At 55.2% G+C, this 23,277-nt stretch overlaps 1 protein-coding gene across 1 annotated transcript; it reads left to right on the top strand.

Moving 5' to 3' along the window:
- The first annotated feature begins 5,563 nt into the window (after positions 1–5,563).
- On the top strand, positions 5,564–20,251 carry CDX1 (caudal type homeobox 1). Its single transcript, XM_005503399.2, has 3 exons — positions 5,564–6,125; positions 18,206–18,351; positions 18,553–20,251. The coding sequence occupies exons 1-3, from the start codon at positions 5,699–5,701 to the stop codon at positions 18,757–18,759; spliced, it is 780 nt and encodes a 259-aa protein (XP_005503456.1). The 5' UTR covers positions 5,564–5,698; the 3' UTR covers positions 18,760–20,251.
- Positions 20,252–23,277: the final 3,026 nt, after the last annotated feature.

Here is a 23,277-nt window from a genome sequence, read left to right as displayed (position 1 = left end):
TTAGTGATTCCCCTAGGGCTGGGACAGCTGCAGTGTGGGCTGCCAGAGCTGCTCTGAGCTGAGATTTCCAGCCTCAATAATCATTCCTAAGTGCTAGCGGGAGCTTGGGGTCACGCAGCGTCTCTGGTGGGGACAGCAGCCACTGACGTAGGAACACTCCAAGGTATTAGGACTGCTCTGGTGTCATCTGGATCAAAGCAGCTCTCTGACCTCTTGCCCCATGCCAAGCAGAGCTTGACTATGGGGAAAAGCCATATCTTGTGCCCAATGCGGAGAAGAGATGTCCAAGTCAGACTGACCCAAGGCGATGGTGGGAATGGCCATGCTGGAGTCAGTGATAGGTCCTCTGTGTTGGCAGGTGAGAGGCAGGTAGGAAGAAGCAGCAGACATCGGCCTTTCCCACTTCTCTGAAGGTTTAACAAGGGCCAGATTCGCCTCTGGCTTCAGGTCCTCCAAGCCTCGATCGCCTCCAAGTCACCCCAGGAATTTCAGCATTGCCTGATGTGATATTGAGCTGCACACCACAAGAGAGGAGCGATGGATGCTGGGCAGCACAGCACCACATTTGGGCAACCCTTCCGGTGTGACAGCTTCCAGCACTTGCTCCTGGCTGGATCTAGCTCTTTGGCCTGGGGAGAGCTGCCTGGAGGCTTCATCCAGCCCTTTCCAGAGCTCTGTCCCAGCCTCTGGAGGAACCACTACCCTACACTACATGGTCCTGCTTTGCCAGGGTGGTGGTGGGTGACAGCAGCGTCCAGGGAGAAAGGGGAGACAGAAAGTCCTGGGATCCTTCCAGTGACCATACAGCTGAGCACAATGCGCTGGGGAGCATCCCAGACCGCAGAGCATCCTGCAGCACTGTGAATGCTGGTCATGGACACCACACAGCAACAGTGATGTCGGGAGGTAGCACTGAGCCATACGCCATACAGTCCTGCATCCAAACAGATCCTGCTCTGTCCCCTACATCCTCCGGGTTCGGGCACTTGGAGGGGACACTAGCCAGCGGCAGAAGGCGCTAGCCCGCTGCCTCTCCTTGCATTGGGACCTTTCTGTCCCCATCCTACACACTCTTCCTAACCCCCACAACAAGCATCAGTATTAAATGTGCTCCACAGAACCCTGGGAGGCAGCGACAGGCTCCTGGGTGAATACTAATAGCGATGCCGTCCGGTCTCCCCAGACTTTCCCACACATCTGCAGTCACTTAATGTGGGAACTGTTAACCCTCTGCTTACACAGTGCCTGAAATGTGGTGAAGGAGTGAAGCACGGCCAGGATGCTCCCGCCAGGCCCCAGCCACCTTCGGGACCCCATGTCTCTTGTCGCAGGCTGGGCTGGGCAAGATGTGCTCAGCGCCTATCGGCTGCATGGCGAGAACCCAGCTCCGTGCAGGGGGAATCACATCACCAACTCAGTGAGAGCAGGGGCCCCCCAGGCACTGGAAGGCAACAAGAGATGCCAGTGTGTGCCCCTCTCCCCAGTGCCCTCTTGAGGATAGTCCTATCATTTGTGGCATTTGCATTTTGCCAGGAAAGCTGATCTAGATCCCGCAGAGTGAAACAGAGCCCTGGGGAGTGGAGAGGGGGGCTGTACGACAATGCTGGCAACACATCGATTTGGGCTGGTCCAGCACCGACACCTCTGGGGATCACCTCTGCAGAACCCTCCTCAGCACAGTGACACAAGTGCCAGCAGAGATGTGGTTCAAGCACCTGAGAAAAGCCAAAGGGCATGTGGGAGTCTGCAGTGGAGCTGATGGAGCAGGGGCAAGGCATTGTCCTCTGCAAGAGGGTTGCAACAAGAGGGTTGCCAGAGAGGAGGGGATACTTTTGGGGCATTCGGTGGGGTGGCTGTGCTTGCCCCATCCCTCTCTTGCTCCCTGGGATGCTGCTCCAAAGGCGTAATTCAGGAAAGACGCAGAAGAGATTTGCTTTGCTTTCCCCTTCCTCCTGCAGCAGAAGAGTGGCAGGAGAAGCTGGGGAATGGGAGGAAGGTGTCTGGGCTGGGGTGTGCATGGCTCCATACAGCTCAGGGATGAGCTGGTCTGAGGCCACAGGTTTGCCTTTGGGAGCAGCAGGAGCTGGGGTGAGCGGAGTGACCATGGGCCCATGTGGGTGCTGGGGAAGCAGTGGGGCAGGAGGAGGGAGGGGAGGCACCTACTCAGCCCTCTGTGGGCATCTCTCTGTCCTGCTGAAACCATGGTGGGGGCTCAGAGCAAGCCAGGAGACAAGGCAGGACTCAGTTTCCTGGGGTGAGTGACTTCTCCATGGATGGAAAAGGTGGTGGGCTGGTGATCTCATCCGCAAACCTGCTCTATCTGTGACAGCTGCTTGAAGCCTGGCCCTGGGGGCCTCCCGGCCCTCCCTTCTCCAGCATCCTGCTTCCAGGAGATGGCATCACTCGATCATGGATAGCAGAGCCCAGCCCCAGGGAGCGGCTGTGGAACCCTGCCTGCTCTTCCCCTCCACTGTATCCGCCTGGTTTCCAGCAGGAATCTCAGGTCTGGAGGACTAGAAGGAGCTCCCCAGGCTGGGTTTGGTGCAGGGGGTTTCTGGGGTGGATGGAGAGGGTACTGCCACCTCCCTTTATCCAGCCGGTGATCCCTGAGGGCTCTGGCAGCCCCTGACCTGCTCACCCATGAGAACCTGGTATGAGCGGCATCCTGGGGCACCGAGTGTCTCCAGCAGCACCCTTCAGCCCCAGTCTAGCAGCTGGGAGCCCAGCATAAACTTTGTCAACCATAATCCCCCCCAGCAATAAACAGGCCAAAGAAAAGGAAAAGAGGGAAGTTATAATCAGTGGAACTTTATGGCCTAATTGTCTCCCCTGCCCCCTCCACCCCGCACTGGGGAAGCTCACAGCATGGCTGCTGTGGGGAGGATGCAGGTGTGGGGTGCTGACCCCTGGACCCCAGTCTCCACCAGCTGCCTGAGCCCTTGGCCATGGCTCCAGAGCTGGGAAAAGGGAAAAGGGGACCCAGGCTGCCCATCACTGCCCACTGGAAACAGCCAGCAGCAGGAATGACCCCAGCATCCCCTATCCCTGAAATGCAGCTGTCCCTGGGGTGGGACCCGGCAGCCACTTGCATCCCTCCATATCTCCCACCATCCACTCAGGAGACATTTTCTTCTTCTTTTCTTTTTTCCCACCCCCCTGAGCCAGTGTCAATTTGCTGGCAGGAGGAGGAGTAGGAGGAAGGTGGCCTTCGCTTTCTTGTCTAAACAAAACCATGACTGTGTTGAGACCTTGGCAAAAAAACAGGGTAGATAGGTTCATATGGCACATCCATCAATTTAAACTGCAGCACGAGCTGGGATCATCATCGGATGGGGTGGTCGGCTTTGTCACAAAGCAGGGAGCTGGGACAAGGCTGGGTGAGGGGCAGGGGATGCTGGGGGGCACAGGGAGGAGAGGATGGCCAAATCACTCACCTCTCATGTTACCTCTGGCCGTGCCAGGTCTCAGGAGGCAAATTCAGGGTGATGTCAGCTTTGGAGGTGATTTCCCATTGCTGGGATTTTATTCTGCTCCCATCTTGCAAGCCAAATCCCCTATCACTTATTGTCCTCTTCGATCTCATCCTGACTCCCACCTCTTTGCAAGGGAGTGGATGTGGCATGAGTGTATCCAATGACATACAATATTTTCACCCAGTTTCATCTGGAAATTGAGCTGCAGCAATGGCATGAGGTGCCCAGGACTGATGCAGAGCTGCTGCTGGTCCACAGCTCTGGGGTTGGAGTGGCTGCCCCATTATGGTTCCAGCACAGCATGTGTGATTGCAGGGTGGGAACGGCAGCAGTCTGACCTGTGAGATGGGTACAGCCGGCTTTTGCAAAGTCCACCTTGAGCAAACAGATGACAGCAGCGCTGCGGGGGTTTGGGGACACTCCGATCCCTCCACAAACGTGGGATTGCTCAGGGCGCCGTGGGGAGGGAGGGCTGGGGTGGCAGCGAGTGGGGCCCTGGGGAGCACTGGTGTCTGGGTGCTGTCCCCAACCCACTGACTAATGCTGGGGACATCTGCCACCAGCTGCAGGAGGGGAAAAGCAAGAAATGGTCGTGCGCCAAATGCACTGAGTTCCTGGATTCAGGGAGGCTTTGCTGGTTTTGTTACCATTTTCCTTGTAACCCCACAAATCTGGGAAGCAACTCGACACTGAAACACTTCCCAGGTTCATATCAGGAGAAAGATCTGAAAGTCTCCTATTTTATTCCATCCTCTTATTTTTATCCTAAATTTTGTTTGTTTGTTTGTTTTTGTTTCCTCTGTATTATTTTATTTTTTTTCAGTTTCTTATTGTCAAATTCCAGGATGTTTCTGTCCCGGGAGGGTGAGGAACAACCGGTACTTGTCCCGCTGATGTTTCCAGCAGGAGAAGTGGCTGGTGTGGAGAAAAGGGTAGAGGTGGCCTTGAGGAGGTGACAAAACACCCTCCTGGAGCCTCTGCAAAGCTGTGCTTTGGTTTCAGGAGAAAAAGCCAGACTACAAAGGACAACTGGGACTAAGTGGTGGTGGCCAGTGGAGCCTCTGTGTGACACCGGTGGGGAGGGGGATGTTGGCTGGGAGGAGGCTCCTGGCTGCAGATAATGGGTGTTTCTGGCTTGGATGACACAGAGCTGACCTGTGGTCCCTTGTACCCCTGCAAAGCAGAGGTGTGTCTGTCCTGACAGGTGACAAGTGTGTGATCTGTGCTGGAGGGTGTTTCTGGCTGGTGGCCACCTCCCGCCTTGCAGGCAGAGACACTGCACGAGGGTCCTGTTTTCTGCCTGGTTTTCCCTATCAGAAAACATATGGAGATGGTTTCACTTCTTTAAGAGGGAAAACAGGTGAGAAACTCCTCTTGCTGCAGGGTCATGAGCCCCTTGGAGCCACGTCGGAGCCCAGGGGCTCCCCGTTGGGTGGGGGCATTCCCCCTGCACACAGCTGGCTCTGTCTGTCCTTCCATCCCACTCTCTGGGGCTGGGCTGAGCTTTGCTGTCAGAGTTGGAGGGGTGGGTTTGGCCTCGGATGGAGTAAATGTAGGGGAACCTAGAGCCTCCTCTTCCCACCAGCCCCCCTTTTCCAAATGAGGCAGATGCTGCCACTGGGCCTGGGAAAGCACCACACCGGAGAGAGGGTTTGGTGTCCCCCAACATGGGGACAGGGCTGATGGCAGGCACAGCCCAGCTTGTCCTCTGCCCACAGATGGCAAGGGGTCAACACAAGGCACCCTGCTCCTGGGGTACGGATGGCTGCAGCGACAGGGTGGGCACTCTTGGGGCATTCTGGTGGGTGACGCCCTGGATGCCCTAGTGTCCCCAAAGCCAGCTGCTACAAAGGGACCATGGCCAGTGGCATGGGGACAGCTGTGGGGTGGTGACAACAGAGGGGACGTTGGGTCTTCGGTGCTCCCCAAGGTCACCCACCACCTCAGCCACCCTGCAGCTGGGATGGGAGGTTTGAATTCACCCCCCTCGCCCTGCTGGGGTTCCTGCACTTTGAAATGCAAACCTGCCTTTCAATGCAAATGCTGCAAGAGGTTGGGCCCAATAAAAGCCGATGGGCAGGGAGGTGCCTGGCCCTGGGACACAGCTCCCCAAGGCGCCCAGGTGAGTGGCGGTGAAGGAGGGGCGGCCGCCTCCCCGCCAAACCCAACCGGCCCGCAGCCGGCAGCACGGCAGTGCAGCATGTGCGCGGAGCCGGCCAGGGAAGATGTATGTAGGTTATCTTTTGGATAAGGACACCAACATGTATCCCAGCCCTGTCCGGCATCCCAGCCTCAACATCAACCCCCAGAATTATGTGCCGGGGCCGCCCCAGTACACGGACTTCGCCAGCTACCACCATGTGCCGGGGATTAACAACGACCCACACCACGGGCAACCAGCGGCCGCCTGGGGCTCTCCCTACACCCCTGCCAAGGAGGACTGGCATTCCTACAGCACCGCCGCCGCGCCTTCCACCGCCAGCCCAGGGCAGTTTGGATTCAGCCCCCCAGATTTTAACTCCATCCAGCCCCCGGGCTCTGGACTCCTGCCTCCACCCATCAGCAGCTCGGTCCCCCAGCTCTCCCCTAATGCCCAGAGACGCACCCCGTATGAGTGGATGAGGCGCAGCATTCCCAGCACCAGCAGCAGTGGTAAGGAAACCCCCAACACCGCACCCCTGCGCCTTCCTCTGTGCGGAGGATCCCTGGGCTTCACATCCTGAGGGGCTGGATCCCGCTCCCATGGCTCTCCTGGCAAGGGGACAGCACGCTTGGCCTGCCCTTGGCATGGCCCTGGACCCCAAGGAGCAGGGGGATCCCACTGCTGAGGTGGCAGGGGCTGAGGTGGGCAGGGAGGGGACTGGTGTTGCTAGTGGCGGGGATTATATGGCTGGAAATTCGGTTTCCCTGGCCAGTCTCTGTCCCTGCAGCCCTGCCCTCTCCTGCCACCACCACGTTGGATGGGCAGAGCTGGAGAAGACCCCTGGGGTCCCACCAGCCCTGAGACGGGTGTGGACGGAGTGTCTCATGTGTGCAAGGGGAAGCGTGTGGGGCTGCGGCTGTGAGCTGGTGTGCAGCTGCATGTGAGAGCCCATGTATGGGGGGTGGATATATGCGTGTGTAAGGTGCCTTATGCTGCGTGCATGTGTAGTGTGTGCATATATGTGTGTAGGGAAGGTATCATATGTACATATGTGGAGGGAATGTGCTGCATGTGCTATGTGCATGTCTATAAGGTGTACACACAAGGTGCTATAGGCTCTGCGTGCATGTGCAAGGTGCCATAAGCAGCATACGTGCATGGGGCTTGCTGTATACACCGTCAGTGAGAGCATACAGGGAATGCTGCATACTCACTGTGTGCGTGCAAGGCGGTGTGTGTTGAGAACAGTGCAAGGTGCAGTGTGTGTGTGTGTGTGTGCTGTGTGTGCAAGGTGCAGAGTGTGTGTATGATGTGTGTGCAAGGTGTGGTGTGATTGGGGACAGTGCCACGTGGAGGGTGCATGTGGGTGCTTCGGGTGTGACATGCCATGTGTGCGTGCACACAGCGTGTGGGTGCCATGCACTGCGTGAGCGGGTGTCCCCTCTCCTGTGCCTACTGCTGGCTTCGGCACTGAGTGGCTGTGCTGTTCACCTAGTCCTGTCCCCTTGTCCCCGGGGTCCTGTCCCCGCTGAACTCCTGACCTAGGGGTGGGGGGGAGTGTTTGGGTGACCCCAGCCCCTTGCCCACGCTGGCCGGGGTGGCCCTGCTGCCCACTTCAAAGGCTGTGGGCAGATCCCCCCTTGGGGCCAGCCCAAATTGACAAGAGCTTTGCTTTGTCATGGAGATGGTGACCGGCTCCTTTGACAGCGAGGTGAGGTGCGGGGCCCTTTGTCCTGCCCTGCCTGCGCCCTTTCATCTTCCCCTCCAGGCTGTGACTGCTGCTGCCAGCCCAGCCTGAACCCATCCTGCCCACAGCAAGACCCCCTGCCCGCCGGGCTTGCCCAGACCCATCACCCCTCTCCCTCTCCTGTGCTGGCCGTGAGCTCCGCAGAGCACTGCTGGGGCCAAACTCGCTACTGGAGTGGCTCTGGGCATCTCTTGGGGATGAGTTTGCTTTTGGTTACTGCTGCCCCATATCCTAGGATCGGGGCCAGGGCTCCCAGTTTGCAAAGTGTCTTTAATTTTAGGCTTGTTTCTGGTACCCCACTTGCCAAGTCCCGTGCAAAGATCCTCATCCAAGGGGGGGCTCATGCAGAGCTGCCTGGGGTCTCTTCCAGCATGGAAAATAGCTCCTCATGTTCACCGGATCCGTGTGGCAGGGATGGGGATGGGGCTGTCCCAGAACGAGCAGTGGCTGTGGTGGAGCAGGCAGAACGTCACGATGAATGGAAAAAAAACAGCTTCAGTCTGGGAAGAGGAGGGGAGAGGCAGGCTGGTATTTCCTGTCCCATTTTAATCACTGAATATACCTATTTAGGAAAAATGCCTCCCCCTGTACCCAGTGATGGGGACCCACTGGTGTGCTGGGGCTGAAGGCTTCGCTCTGCTCTGCAGTGGAAAGCGGGTGTGATCCTGCAGTCCCCCCAATGCAGATGGGACCCTGCCACATCTGCAGGTTTTGTAGGTCCGAATGTCTCAGTCTCATCTGAGGAGAGAGGTGGGGGGGGAAAATTAATGAGGGGAGAAAGACAACAGCACACCTTTCCTCTGCATCAAGGGCATGGTTTTACACCCAGCAGAGGGGCCGAGATAAAACAGGGGCTTGAAAGGGCCTTTGATTGAGTTAAATGACAATTGAGTTGATTGAATTCTGGAAAAATATCATTAGTTGCTTAGTTTGTATCTCTTAGATTAAATGCATACAAAGGGAGAAATAGGTCAGCCTTGTTCCCCTTGCATGCAGCCGAGGAGCTGCCCCAGCCCAGCCCCAGAGATGCAGGGATGGGTGCTGGGGTGAAAGCCCCATTCTTATGGTGCTTCCCCAGGTTGGATGACCAGTGAAGTCCGTTTTTAAGGCACTGGCAGATTAAGGACCTGTCCTTGTGTCTCTGGAGGGTCCAAGCCCAGCACCTGTGGTGCCAAGCGGCTGCAGGATTTGGCCGCAGTGGGACCACTTGCTGAGAGATGCTGGGATGCAGCCTGTGTTTTCCATGGCTGCCTCTAAATTAAAAAAATAAATAAAAAAGAAACCTTTCTCCATTGAGGTTGAAAGGGAGTAGGGCAGAGATGGTTTTGACATAGATAAGGGTGAAATTCTTGGATGAATTGTTTTATTGAAATCAATAAACTGGACTTTAATCAGTCTTGATTGATTAACTACCTATCTCACAGCAATGGGAAAAGGAAATGAATACACGGACTTTTTTTGCTATAAATATCAACAGTTTCATTGTGAATGCTATAAATCATAATGCTTCAGAGGGTTGTAAATTAAGGTTCCCTCTCTGTCTTGCCTTGTATAAACAGCTCTTGGCCGCAGTTCGAAAGCTTTTGGGAAAGAGCTGTGTGGTGGTAAGAGAAAATGTGATGCAGGGAATATGAATGTGTTGGGGCTTCTGCAAATGCGATTCAGAGCCTGAGAAAAATCACTGAGAAATCTCCTAGTGACTCACTGCAGAGTCAGGCTTTACAGGGGGATGATTTAAGTACCCGTTGCTAAATGCGTGTGTGCTTCACCCAGCTGAGCCAAGATAACCCTGCAGCAGAAGGGACTGCGATGCCAGAGTGTTGCTGGAAATCAGGGGTTAAAGGGAACCAAACTGGAAGATGTCCCCAGGCTTCACTTCTCTCTCCGATGTCACCTCTTTTTCTGCTCATAAAATCTTCATAAGCAGCATGTCAGAGCCTCATGCTTCCTCCTTATTCACAATTATTTGCAAACTTCCCTGTGAATTGCACCCCAGCTCTATAAAAAGCTCAGGAAGGTGGCTGGAAACAGTGGCTGGCTGAACTTTGAAATTCACCCTCTGCTTGTTAGTTATGCAAATCCTCAGATACTGCCTCGGGTCTGGCTTTTAGGTCACTAATCGAGCCAGTGCCACAGTGCTAAATATTGCAAGTGAAAGTCCCGTTGGGGCATCCCTTGGAATGTGCTTTGTGTGGTGTCAGTGCCCGTGATGCCCGGGCAGGTTGTGGGGTGATGGAGAGCAAAGAGCAATGCTCCAAGCATGGGCATGTGGTGATTTGCTGGGTGTGCAGTTTTCCATCTCAGTTTTCTTCCAGCATGATTTTTCCAGCTCTATTTGTTCAGCCCTAGTGAGGTACATGAAAGTTGGAAGGAAGAGTAAAAAACCTGTTAGTGAAACAGAAATGTTTTCCCTGGATAGGCAGGGTACATGCTGTGCACAGTACATTTCAAGATGATGGTAGTGGCTGTAGAATGGTGCATTTCCCTGGTCAGTCCTTGCATGGGGGACCTCTCTTCAGGACACAGTCACTCCCTGTGAGACATTTTGCTCCTCCAGGTGCCTCCATGTGTGCGTGCGTTGGGGCCCATCAGTCTTCTCCCCTTGAATTATTAACCCACAACCTGCTCCTGGCCCCAGCTGGGATTTATTGACCGCCTAGCCTGCTGGCCAAGGTACAGGCCTTTCAAACTTTCCTAAAATCGACTTTCCTTGAACAAAAAGGGCTTTCCTGGAGCACCGGCGGTACCTACGTGATGGGCTTGGCTGGCTAATACCCTGGGATTAGCACAGGAACGCTTTAAACCCCTGGCCAATGGCAGATGTTTCCTACAGGGAACCCTTCAAGGACGCCCATGCCAGCGCTGTTAGCTTTGCGATCGATGGATAAGGGGCTGGATCCTTCCCCCTCACTGCCCCACGGTGAGGATGGGCTGAGCCCTATGAGGCTGTGAATTGGGAGAGGATCCCTGGTACACAGCCGACCCCACCACTGCCTCACCATCCTCCTCCTCCTGCTGCAGCCCAGCCAAATCCAGCCAGGTGGCAGACCCAGATGAGGTGGACCCAAGCTCAGTGCCATGGGGCTGTTGTGAAGGTGACACTCTGAAACGGGTGGTTTCCCACTCACTTGCCACCCCAGCACTCCTCACCGTCCTCTGCTGCTGTGGTCTTTGACCTGGCGCGGGAACCTGGCTGGTGACGCTCATCTTGGTGCTCATAAAAACATGGGAGCAACTGAAGGAACCTGCCAGTTGCCAAAATAAAGGGTTGAATCACCGCAGGGCTGGGAAATGCTTGCTCTAATGCCCAGCCTCAGGCTGCTGCCCCTGAGATTAAAGCATCTCCTGTTGTGTTGCTCCATGTCCGAGAACATGGGGTTGTATTGGGGATCCACCATCTCACTGCAACCACCAGCAACCTGCTCCTCATCCCCTTGGGGTTTGCACCTCCTGGGAGGAGGAGGAGGCTTGCAGGAGGGCTGCCTTCACCCCACGTATGTGGGTGTGTGTGCAGAGCTGGCCTCATCCCACAGTGCTGACAGCACGGAGCCCAGCCAGGGCCAGTCTCTGCTCCCGCACACCGGTCTGCGCTCCCCAAATCCGGCTCTTTGCCCACGTGTTTCTGCCCCTCCCCAGCAGCTGGGCTGTCCCGCGCGGCTGTGCCAGGCACCAAACCCCAGTGTCTGCCTTCTGGCTCTGCCAGTCCCATAACCTACAAAGATAATGAGGGTTCTGGAGCATCTTCCTTATGAGGAGAGGCTGAGAGAGCTGGGTCTGTTCAGCTTGGAGAAGAGATGACTGAGAAGGGATCTCATCAATGTTTATAAATATCTCAATGGTGCATGTCAAGAGGGTGGACCAGACTCCTTTCAGTGGTGCCCAATGATAGGATGAGGGGCAATGGGTGCCAGAGCCCTGAAACAGGCTGCCCAGAGAGGTTGTGGAGTCTCCTTCTCTGGAGACATTCAAACTCACCTGGACATGATCCTCTGTGATCTGCTTTGGTGAACCTGCTTTAGGAGGTGGGTTGGACCAGGTGATCTCCAGAGGTCCCTTCCAACCCCAACTACTCTGTGATTCTGTGGATCTCCAGGCAAGCAGCCCCCAGCCATACACACAGCAAAGCTGTGAGGCTTTTTTGGAAGCATAGAGCTCAATTCTCTGTGTTCAGAACACAAGGAATCAATCAGGACAAGTGATGTGTATTTTTAAGTGATACATGGACAGTGCATGATGTACTGAGCTGAATCAGGTTTTATTGCCAGTGGGTGCCCGCAGGAGCACCACCATTTGTTCTGAAATTTTTGGCACCAGGAAGAAATCCCCAGGTTGGGTCAGTGTCAGGCGAATAGCCATGCAAGGAGCTACCCTGGGTACAGGAGGGTTGTTGGGCTCCTTGGAGGGGCTCCCTGTGCCTGCGGGCACAGACGAGTCCTGCCTTCAGCCCCGCAGCTCTGAAATGCCTGTTTCTCCAGCCTGGAGCAGAGCTGGGGAAGCCTTGGGAGGATCCATTGCATGAGGGTTCATACAGCATCCTCTCCCTCCACAGTACAGACACATTAAATGTACGGTGCGGGGCGGGGGGGGAGTGTGGCAGGGGTGGCTCCTCTCAACCAGTTTTTGACACCCAGCTGTTGTCTAAATCCAGCGCCCTTTGGCAGAGGAATGGTCTCAGGCAGGGATCTCGGGAAGGATTGCCCTCCAGAGGGGTTTGTTTCTTGCTGGCGGTGATAAAGGAAGCCACATGGCTCCGGTCCTTTGCCCCACACCAGTCGTCCCATCCATCACCCCTCTGCTTCCTGCGGTAGAGGAAAAATAGCTGACAATACTGAAGCATACATGGGAAGGGGGAGGCTTGTGAAAACCCTGATCTGCTGTTTCCCAGCATTCAGGGAGGATGGGGGGCTCAGGTTTATCCCCCCTCACTGGCCACAGAGGAGGTTGTGTGCTTTGGGATTGGTTGCTGGAGCTGGAGGGAAAGGCAGGGAACACGCGAGTGTGGGGCAGGAGGGGCAGAGGGAGGGATTCGGGGGCTCAGCCCCTGCCGCTGTCAGTGCAGACTCTGGAGTTCCCATTTCCAGTAGGTTTAGGGACAGTGAAATGAGCTGGGCTGTTTGTCCCAAGCGTCAGCATCACCTCTGCGTGGCACGGCTGCTCGGCAGAGGGAGCATTGACCCCTCTGCACAGAAGCAACTGGAGCACATCTGGCTGCCAGATGGGGTGACTCCAGCCAGCCGAGAGGCTTCTGGGCATTGGGAGCTGACCCCAGCCCTCTCCTGGTCTTGGGGTCTCTGTCATGGGGCATCGCTCTGCAGGCAGCCCTCCTGTCTTTGCAGTGGGGGGTTCCCCCCCTGGAGCTGCAGGAGAACCAGAGGGTTAAGGTACACAGGAGTCCCACCAGTGATCAGAACCCACAGTGTTGACCCTGGGACTTCACTCTGGTTTGTATCTGCTTCTGTGCCTCAGTTTCTTCAGCCGTAGCATTGCTGAAGCTATGCCAGGGGTGGGGGGAAGTTTTCCCTGATGTTTTCCCTGGGGAGGAATGGCAAATCCTGATAAAGCACTGATTCCTTCTGGGATGGGAGGATTTTATCCTCTTTGCAAGTGGTTGTTGCTCATTCAGAATGAAGCACCTTTATCATGGGGAGAAAGCACCCACCCTGGGTGGGGGGACAGCCTTGCACCCTGTCTCACTGCACTTTAACTCCAGTGTGGACAAGTTTTTTCCCTGGTGCTCCCTGATGGTGTGACTTTCACATCTGATATTTCCCAGCATTAAAATATTGTAGTGTAGCCATCTAGCATGGAACCAGACACCCAGTACAGACAGATGTGGTTGTATAGATGGAGTCAGAGCATCACCAGGAAGGTGAGACCACACCAGGTGGCTCCGGGAGCACGTTGCCCAGACTTTTCATGCCAGTCATGCGAGAAGTCGCCGTGCAGCGGGGCGTGCAGAGCTGCCGAGCCTCCGTCCCCCACGCCAGCACCTCCCGTGCAAAGCAATGTGCAATGTGCCCGTGTCCCCAGGCCTCGGGGACCTCTGTGGCTGGGGCGCGACAGCCGGCACCGCGGTGGGCTCTCATCTCGGTGGCTCTGGTGAGTGCGTTGGGGCTGTCGTACCCTGGCTGCTCTGATCGGAGCCCTGATGGCTGCGTAGCGGCTTCCCAGGGAGCTGCTGCTGCAATTTGGAGCTGCTTTGACCTGTGAAATAGAGACCTTTAGAAAAACATGCAGGTTTATGCTCCTTGCTGCTGGCAGCTGTGCTGCTCCCGCTGTGTCTCAGGGATGGGGATGGAGCCTGACCCCCTCTTAGCTGTGCTGGACACACCGGGCTGGGTGAGTTGCTCTGTGGAACTGGGCAAAAGACAAGCTCTGAAACACAGTGACAGGTCTTGTTCCTTCACTACTTTCTGCCTCCTCTCAAGGTGCCACTGCCACCCCATGGTCTTTTTTCCTCTCTGTTTTGGAACAGCCCCTTCCCCTATTCCTTCGGGAATAAAGCTGCGCAATGCCATCTTCAAAATATTCCATCACCCTACAGCCTACCTGTTAGGGTGTTTGGGGCAGTTTCTTACTGAAAGCCATCCTTTGGGCAGGCCAGGGCTGGAGAGGGTGAATTACCCCCTCCCTGGCAGCCTCTGCCATGGCCATGAAGGTACAGAGGCCAGAATGGTGGGAACAGAGATTTGGTTTTATTTTCTCTTCCCCTGCCAGGCTCCAGACTTGGTCCAGGGCAGGAGCACCAGCATCCCCATCCCCGGGCAGGGCTGCTGCAGGGAACAGATCTGGGCTGGGGGTCGGGACCCGTCCCCTTTCCCGTGTGTGGGTGCGTGTGCGTGCACACTCAGGAGCGCGTCCTTTTGGGTTTGCACAGCACATTAAAGCTATTCCCTTATCTAATCGCAGCTCAGGTGAGTGCTATTAGGGTTATACATTAACATCGGTAACGATACCCTCTCCCCATGCAGACATTGGCCCTGCCTTGATCCCAAAGTCGAAACCATTCCCACTTGCCCTGCGAATGGCTCCTTTTGCCTGCCCAAGCAGTACCTTTGCCTGGTGTTCTGGGGACAAGCAGAAGGGACTTTAAATGCATAGCAGGGTTGAGAAGGGCTAACAGCTGTGCATCACCGGCACCCTCTTTGCACTCCACACACCCCATCCGCACAGCAGCTCCGGGCTGTCCTGATCCCATCCACCTCTGAAGGGCTTCACTGGAAACACAGAAGCAGCTTCATCCCTCTTCCGTCCCTCTGCTTGGTCGCACTCCCCGCTGCAGCGCCAGGGTTTCCCCATAGGTATGAGGGGTCCCCATAAGGAGCTGTGCTTGCTCATCCCAAATTTCCTCTTTCCTTTCACAAAGCCATAAAAAGTCTCCAGGAGAGAGCTAAGTGTAACCCAGCATTCATATTCAAGGCAGTCGAATTATTCATTGTCAATAGTATTTCTTGCAAATCCCTTTCTTTTCCTTGTGAATCACCCACGGTACATTCCCAAATTCAGCAAACACCACCAAAACCAGCAATGATTTGAGATGAATAACTTTCCATCTCTGGCTTGGTGGTGAGCCCTCTGCTTTGAGGCCCTGCTGCCTGATCTTGGGCAGCAAGAGACTGATGCCCTGCTCAGATGGCAGCTGCTTGCTGGTGTCTGCCAGACCTGAGGCAAAGCAGAGGCTTCATGAAGAATGAATGGTGAAGAGGGAATAACAAAAACAAGCCATGATGGATCTATTTACAGCTGCAGCAGGAAATAATAATTCTTGCTGAAATTCGTGGCATATGTGGTATTCACAAACCGCCTTATTTCTTTATTCTTTAACTTTTTTTTTTACTTTATCTGTCAGTTCATTTGCTTTTCAGCTGGTTTTTCTCTAAGCAGTGGTATTCAAATAGCAATATCACAAATAAGATAATTTTAATGTTATTATCTCTTCAGAAAGGTTTTTGCTTTCAAAAAAGAAAAAAATATATATATATGAGAAAGAAAAGAACTTGTAGGAGTCCCTGAGCTTGGAACAGAGACAGAGGGAGCCCGGTTTCTCATGGAGCTGCTAAACCCTGCATAAATCTCTGCTGGTGCCTCTGGTTTATTCTGTAACTCCCTGGGAATCGCTGTGTTTGCAGATTCCACATGGGTCCCTCCTGGGCTGGGATGCACAAGTCCTTCTTGTGCTGATGAACCCTTTGCCTGCGGGGTGACAAGAGGTGGCAGCGACCCCCTGGGTAGGGCAGGGGTCCCATGGGACAGCGAGGGGAGAGCGTGGGAAAGTGTCCTGCGTGGGACAGATGCCCCTGGCACTGCTCCAGCCCTGTGCTGTGCCAGAGAGGAGACCAACACTCAGCAATGCTACTGTAGCTGAACGCTGTGCTTCAGCCTCGTGTCTGCAGCCATCGCCATACACATCTTATTCAGTCAAATTACCTTTTTTACCCCACTTTTACCTGCAGAGTCACACTATGCGGTCAGAGGCAGGTTTGGTCTCAGCGGTGGTGAGGAGGGATTCGCTGGGCTCCCCACTCTCTAAAGCAATGACTGAATTCATCACACCCCTCAAATACCAAGCAGTGGCAAAACCCAAGCCCTGGTGCTGGGAGATTTGATTTCCATTCCCTTGCATCCACCCTCCCCTGTGGATCGCTGGAGAGCTTCAGTGCTGCTTGGGACCATGCTAGGACCCTTGGCCATCCCGTACAGCCCCTGGCATTGCGCCACTCACATCATGCTGAGCACATGTCAGCACCTGCTGCCAGGAGCAAGGGTGGGAGGACACGGAGAGTGACACAGTCACAGAAATTGGGCACCAAATTGAATTTCAGGGCTGCTGCTTTTGTGCCTGGGAGCATTAAGGTCAAGTCCTACCCCTCCTGTTCCAACTCCAGCTCCCACATGCGCCCAAGGGTGCACACATACACTCATGCATTTCTGCACATGGTTTGCTCGGTGGCCAATAGCAGGAGCTGGACCTTTGCTGGCTCTTGCTTATTTAGTAGAAAAACAGCTGCCTTTTGGCATCCCACAGGACGCAGCAAGGGAAATTATCCCAATGGAGCCGCTGTACCACTCTCAGCGTATCATGCGTTTGTCCTGTCTCCGATGCTCTTTCACATTTACCTTTCAGCATCAGAGGTGGCTTAGGAAAGTCCCTGTCTTCTTGCAATGGGGAAGCAGGGGAGAGACATGCTTAAAAATAAAACTGAGTTGGTTGACAAACAGATTTGCAGCCTGAGGATTGGAGGTTTGCTGTGTGGATATCCTCTGTTGTCTGGTTAGGGTTGAGTCCACCCTGGAGTCTCTGAAGCACAGTTTTGCTCTGCACCAACCAAACTCCTGCTTCCACCAGGATGGTCACAATTTAATAATATTGCCGAGCTGCCCAGATGTCCATCAGATTTGGCTCAAACTGACTGATGTGCTAAGGAATTGTTAGGAGGAATGGATGAGCAGGATGGCAGTCACACAAAGATTCTGTTTCCCAGGGGAATCAGGCTGCAGGCGAGGGTGTACGGGTTGCCAGGTCGCTAGAAATCCCTCCTTCTACCTCTGCAGCAGGGATGGGCAGTATCCTGCCCATGCTGGCACACCCCGGGCAGCCCCAGGGAAATCCAGAGAGCTGTTCTGGGCTTGCTCCTGCCCCTCAGCAGCAGAAATTCAGAAGATGCACAAATGTGTCTGCCAGGCAAACAAATTGCCATGTTCCCAGTTGGAAGGACAGTGGCTGCTCAGCTGAACTCACAACTCCATCACTCCCGATACCCTGGAACAGGAATTTGTTATTTCGGGTGGAGAAGCAAATATTCACAGCTGTGTTTATTCCCCACCCATGGGCTGTTCTGCGGAGGATAGCACCAGGGACTTGTCAGCAAACTGCCAGGCGTGGGCATCCTTCCTTGAAGTGCCACCCGCATCCCGCGGCACAGGCAGAGTTCAGGCCACTGGCCCCTGCTCTGCCGCTCGCCCTGTGTGTGCGCAGATTGATGAAGGAGCTAATGGAGAAGCCTGCTGGGCTATTTGTGACTGTATTTTTTGACTAGAAAGCAGCAGGTGCCATTTGCAGTCCCACAGGATGTGCATCCATGTGCATGGAGATATGGAGCTCTATGGCGCCGAGCTCTGTCCAGATCTGGGATGACCCAAGGCAAGATTTGGGCTGGTATCAGCCAAGCACCACTGGCCCATGGAGACAGTTCCCAAGAGTGATTGGGCACCATGTAGGCTTTCTCCAGAGCAACTTTAAAGACTGCCTGGAATGAATAAGTGCTGCCATTCATCTTAGCTTTGTGTGGGGATGAGAAAAATAACCCTCTTGGTGACAGAGAAATGCTGTCATCCTTGGGTTTTCCATCTTGTCCCTGTCCTGATCTGAGTGCCTGCAAGTGATTGCACCTTGGGTTTGGGCTTCCTGGCAAAGAGCTGGTCTTCCCTCAGTCCTCCCAGGCTGTAATTTTTCAGGCAGATTGTCCTCAGCCCACCACAGGGCTTGCAGCTCTTCTCCTCTTAGTCCATCTTCTCGAGACGCCTCTGAATCCCTCCTGCTCTTTCCACCAAGCAATTTCATAGAATCACAGAATCATTTTGGTTGTAAGAGACCCTTAAGATCATCAAGTCCAATTACAAACCAAATCTAGCACTAAACCATGTGCAGTGCCCAGATGCTTTCCAACATGAAGAAACACCCCGATGCTACCCAGGATGTGTATTAAATGTAGTAGGACCCTCACAGCTTCTCCTGAGCTCGCCACAAGCACCTGTATAGCTCCTCCATCCTCTTGGGGATGCTCCTACCCCTCCACCGCTCCTCTCCACCCCCTTTCACCCCCTCTCTGCTCTCTCTGACAGGCAAGACAAGGACAAAAGACAAGTACCGGGTGGTCTACACAGACCACCAGCGCCTGGAGCTGGAGAAGGAATTTCACTATAGCCGCTACATCACCATCCGCCGCAAAGCTGAGCTGGCCGCTGCCCTTGGGCTCACCGAACGGCAGGTCAGTGCTGTGGTGTCCCAGGAAAACCCACGTCCTGGGTGGAGATGGGACTGGGGAGGGGAAGGGCTGAAGCCCAAGCAGGCAGAGGTGGTTTCACCTTGCTCCATGTCTTCACCTTCTCTTCCAAACCCCAGGATGCTCTCCCTGCCCCAAGGGTTGTCATCCTCAGCTGCATCCCTCACTGTCTTTGTTTTTCTGCAGGTGAAAATCTGGTTTCAAAATCGGAGGGCGAAGGAGAGGAAGGTGAACAAGAAGAAGATGCAGCAGCAAAGCCAGCCCACCAGCACCACCACACCCACCCCGCCGTCTGTTGGCACACCAGGACCCATCGGAGGCCTCTGCAGCAGCAGCACCCCAAACCTCGTCTCCTCGTCTCCACTGACAATCAAGGAGGAGTTCATGCCTTAGCCCCCTTTACCAGCTACAGACACCAAGAGATAAGCACTATGCAGCAGAGCCCAGCCGGTCCCTGTGCTCTGGAGTGACAGCCCCTTCCCAAAGACATGATGGCCCCTAAATGAACCAACGGAGCAGCAAGTGAAGCTGGGCAAGATGGCACCAGCACCTTCCCAAGGGGCTGGTGTGCTCTCTCCTATGTAAATACCATAGGTTAGGTCATATTGCTCTCCTGTAGGAAAAACACACTGGTCTGGTCTCTGGTATTTGCTGCCCAAAGCAAGATCCTTAATGTCAGCAGAAGGAAGGGAGTGGTGGTGGAGGATGGCTCGCCTATGGTGCTTCAGGTGGACACTTCCTTCAGTTCTCCTGGAGATCGTGCTGCCTGGTTCTTTTTGGGACAATCTGAACAAGACTGAATTAGAAAACAGACCTAGCTGGACTCGAGGCAAAAGAGATTTCTGCTGAGCTGGTCTCCTGGATCTGCTGCTCTGGGAAGGGGGTGCCGAAGGCAGAGTGAGTTGGCCTGTGGGAGCCAGGCAGGACCCTTGCCCTCAGGGCAGGGTGCAAGAACCTGCCCCAGGCCATCCAAAAGGGCCGATATAGTGAGAGATTTGTGGTTCTCCTCCAAGGGAGTGCAGCCACCGTGGGTGCCAGGAGCTGCTGCAGGGACAGGCAGGGGCAGAGGAGGGGCTGGCATGTGCCCTCGTGTTGTGCGATGGACAAGTGGTTTCCAGAAAGAGAGAGGGGTGGGATTTTCCTGTTTTCTTCAAAACCCCAAGGACTTCAGGTTCTTCTCTCCCGTCCTCCAAGCACGGCACCACCTGCTGTGTGTCCTAGGCCAGTATCTGGTACCCCTCTTTTCCTGCTGCGGATCTGCAGTTGAATTGTCCCTTCACCCTGCTGAGTCCTGACGACTCTACTGGGCCAGGTTTCCAAAGCCCAAAGGCCAACAGGGCACGGCTGGGACATGGGAGGGTGCATGTCTCCTGCTTGGGGCTGTGCTGGGTGGTCCTGAGCTGCAGCTTCCCAAAACCAAGAAAGGGATCAGGGTGCACGGGCCTCATGTGGCAGCTCACATGGCCTTTCCCAGAGCCATTTCTCTGAGCTCCAGAACCATGGAGCAGCAGACATGTCCTCCGCTGCTTGCAAAGCACCCGGCTCAGCCCTCTCATTGCACCCAAGACTGTTCATGCATCGCATCCTTCAGCTACCCTGTCCACTGCCAGCCTCACACTGCTCCCAGCCCCTCCTGGCCCAGAAAACAAGGTACCCAGGCAGGCTGCAGCTTTTGCAAGGAGGTCCCTGCCATCCCACTGCACCCACAGCACTGCTCCAGCTCTGATAGGATTTGGGTCTCTCTCTCATAGGGGCTGGTGACTTTCCCCTTGCCACCACTGCCAGCTGTGCTTGATGGTGAGGATGAGTGTTTGCATTGGCTCAGGACTTTGGCTCAGTTTTTGTGTATATAAAGCAGAACTGGTTTACCTTCTTATTTTTTAGGCATCAGTGAAAATAAAAGTGAGCAGGAATCCTGCACAATCCTGTTGCTGTCTCTTCGCAGCCCACAGTGCTGCAGCAGGGGAAGGATGCCCGCTCCAGGGTCGCACCAATGCTGATGTCCCTGGGCACAGCCAAGGTTGGGGACGAGGGGTCCTGCCCAGCCCCACCAAAAAGTGCACACACGGATGTCTCGATGAGGCAGCCTTGCCCCTGTAACACGCAACATGCCCATCCTGCAGGGACATTGTCAGGGGTGACGTGTCCCACATCGTGGCGTGGAACAGCCACATACCATCCCTTTGGCACCAAGAGGGCTGGTCGTGCCGGACGACCCGACGGCTGCAAACTGAGGGGAGCTGGGGAAAAGGTGAGGCTGGGCTTGGGCTGGCAGAGGCCAAAGAACAAGGCCAGCTGCTCACCGACGTGGCCACCTCCCATTGGCGTCTCCTGGCGTCTAATCTTGTTTTATGGCTGTTGATGGGATGAATATCCTCCTTGTCCAAGAAGAGTAAACAGAGAATGAGGATGTGAGATAGCACCTGGGACAGCTGGCATCAGTGCCCAACGTTCTCCTCTCTCCTTCCCAGCCATGTCACTCTGGTACTGCGGGGCACTAAGCAAGGGGCTGCTCTCAAATACTTTCCCAAAGCAGCTCCTCCAGGCCCAAAACATGCCAAGCGTTCCCTGGGAAGAGGTGAGGACATGTGCACTGAGATGCCCACACAAGGCAAGCGGCTGTGGAGGGACACTTGATGCAGGATGAAGTCCTCATGGGTGGAGGAGATGGAGGAGCAGGGGCAGGATGAGGTGACATTGCAAAGAGAGGGACAGAGCAAAGGGTTTTTTGCTGATCTTGCAACAGCAGCTGCACCTACTGCTGCACCCTGGTGACCCCGTGTTCACTGGCGCAGCATCTGGGCTCCCTGTGGCACGGGACCATGCACCTCCATGAGAGGCATCAGGAGCTAAAACAGGATGGGCAAGGTAAAGGAAATGGAGACAGTGCCATATAGGAAAAAGGACGGGACTGAATAGGCCACCTGCCTGAATTTCTGGCCTGGATGGGGACAAATGGGATCCACTTCTGCATTGACACTCCATCATGGTCCCCTCACCGGGAGCTGGCTCCTCCACAGGCATCCTACTCCCTTGCTGGGCCTCGCCTGCCTTTGACATCCAACTTCGTCATTGCCACATGGGGACGAGCCAGTGGGATCCTGCCCTGACAGGGGATGGGGTGGTGACAACCCAGCCCTGGGCATCAACATCACTAGCAAGGACTTGCTCAAGGGCGAAGCTTGAATGGGAACAAAGTTCTGGGAGAGATGAAACGTGCTTCTCCCAAATTCACTTGCTGTGTTGGGGTGTCCATGGGTGTATGAGAGGCCTCATTGGAGGGAAGATGCTCTGCCACCTACCCAGAGAGGCTGCGGGTGCCGTTGACAGGATGAAATTCCAACTGATACCCTAATCTGGCGCCTGCCTGTTTGCACAGCAGGGTAAAAGTCCAGCAAGCCGTGGGCTGTGCCCTTGGGTCCCTGCCGCCCGTGTGTGCACAGGGAGCCGGCGTTGGCGGGAAGAGGCAATAAATGCACCCACACGCCCTACCATCCCTTCCCCCAACACACACACACACCCCTTGGCTGGGTGACGAAATGCATCTGCTGTGTCCCCGCTCCCGTGTCCTCCCCTGCCTCCTTCCAGCCGTTGTTTGGGCAGGGTTGAATGAACCCTGCAGGGTCCCCCCCCAGTGCCAAGAAAGGGGCTGGTGGACTCCATGTCCCCACCACCTTGGGGACCTTTGGTCCAAACCTCCTAGACACGTGTCACTTTGACAGTTGCACCCCCAGCAGGTGACAGGCACCCAGTTTTAGCACCTGCAGCAGCTGCCTCCTGAGTAACACAGCTCCACTTGGAGCCTTGTCCTTATGGGGCAGCCTGGCCCCATGTCCAGGGACCCTGGGGACTGTCTCCAACAAGCCCCTGCAGTTTCTTCCTGTTCCTTCCTCTGCACTTCCCACCAGCTCCCGCCTGGCTGCACCCCTCCTTGGAGAAATCTTGAAATCATCAAAATAAAGCAACGCACACCAGGTGGCTGAAAACACTGCCGGCCTGCCAGCAGCCTCCAGCATGGCACGCTTCCCGGCGGTGACTAACCAGAGCGCCGCTGCCGTTGTCGCCTTCCTTGTGTCTTGCAGAGCGGATCTGGGCATGGTCCCATCTCGCTGTCAGACGCCTTCTCGCCCCTTCCCGGCCGGCTGCCACCAGGATGCAGGAGGGCTGCCCCAGCAGGGTGGGCAGGGGGGTTTCCCCAGCCTGGCTGCTGCCCTCTCGTCCTCCAAGGGCAGTGCCAGCTCCTGTTGGGCACTGCCTTGGAATGGGGAGATGTGTGCTTTCTTTCCTGCAGCCCTACCACCCCATTGTGCCCATGCTTTCAGCCCATGGGAAGAGAAAGGTTTAATTGATGTCCCGGGGGTGGCTCAGGGGTGGGATGGGAGAAGGCAAAGCTTGCTAGAAAATGCTTGTGAGCCCCATGTGTGTTCCCTAGTGCCAGGCACTTGGGGATCAGGGCACGGTGGCAGCTGTGCAGCACTGCCATCCTCTGCCTGAGCTCTCCTGGGTTTTCTGGGGTCTATGGACCACGCTGCTCCTCACAGCGGGGTCCTCTGGCTGTTATTGCCTCTGGTGGGTGCTGTTCCACGAAATGGGTCTCTTGCTGGTTCCAAGGTGATGTCAAACTTGAGCCAGCTCTACAACGAGATGCTGGAGTACCCCAGCTGTCCGGGGTGGGGTGTCTACTGCTCAGCAGTCCCAAGCAATGGAGAGCTGGTAGTGCTACCACAGCAGCACCAGCCAAACCAGAAAAGGGAGCTTCAAACACAAAGCATCTCACTGGCAGCAGTATCAACATGGACATTTCAGGACAGCGTCAGCACTGGATGTTTCTGCTGCTAAATACTGCTAAATACTAGAAGACGGGAGCTTGAAATCCACCTAGTGAAGGCTGGGTGGTTTGTGTGGGGCTCA

This window comes from Columba livia, chromosome 14 (assembly GCF_036013475.1).
Source record: "Columba livia isolate bColLiv1 breed racing homer chromosome 14, bColLiv1.pat.W.v2, whole genome shotgun sequence".
NCBI classification, from domain to species: domain Eukaryota; kingdom Metazoa; phylum Chordata; class Aves; order Columbiformes; family Columbidae; genus Columba; species Columba livia.
The sequence above is the reverse complement of the archived record's forward strand: the minus strand, read 5'-3'. Positions and strand labels throughout refer to the sequence as shown.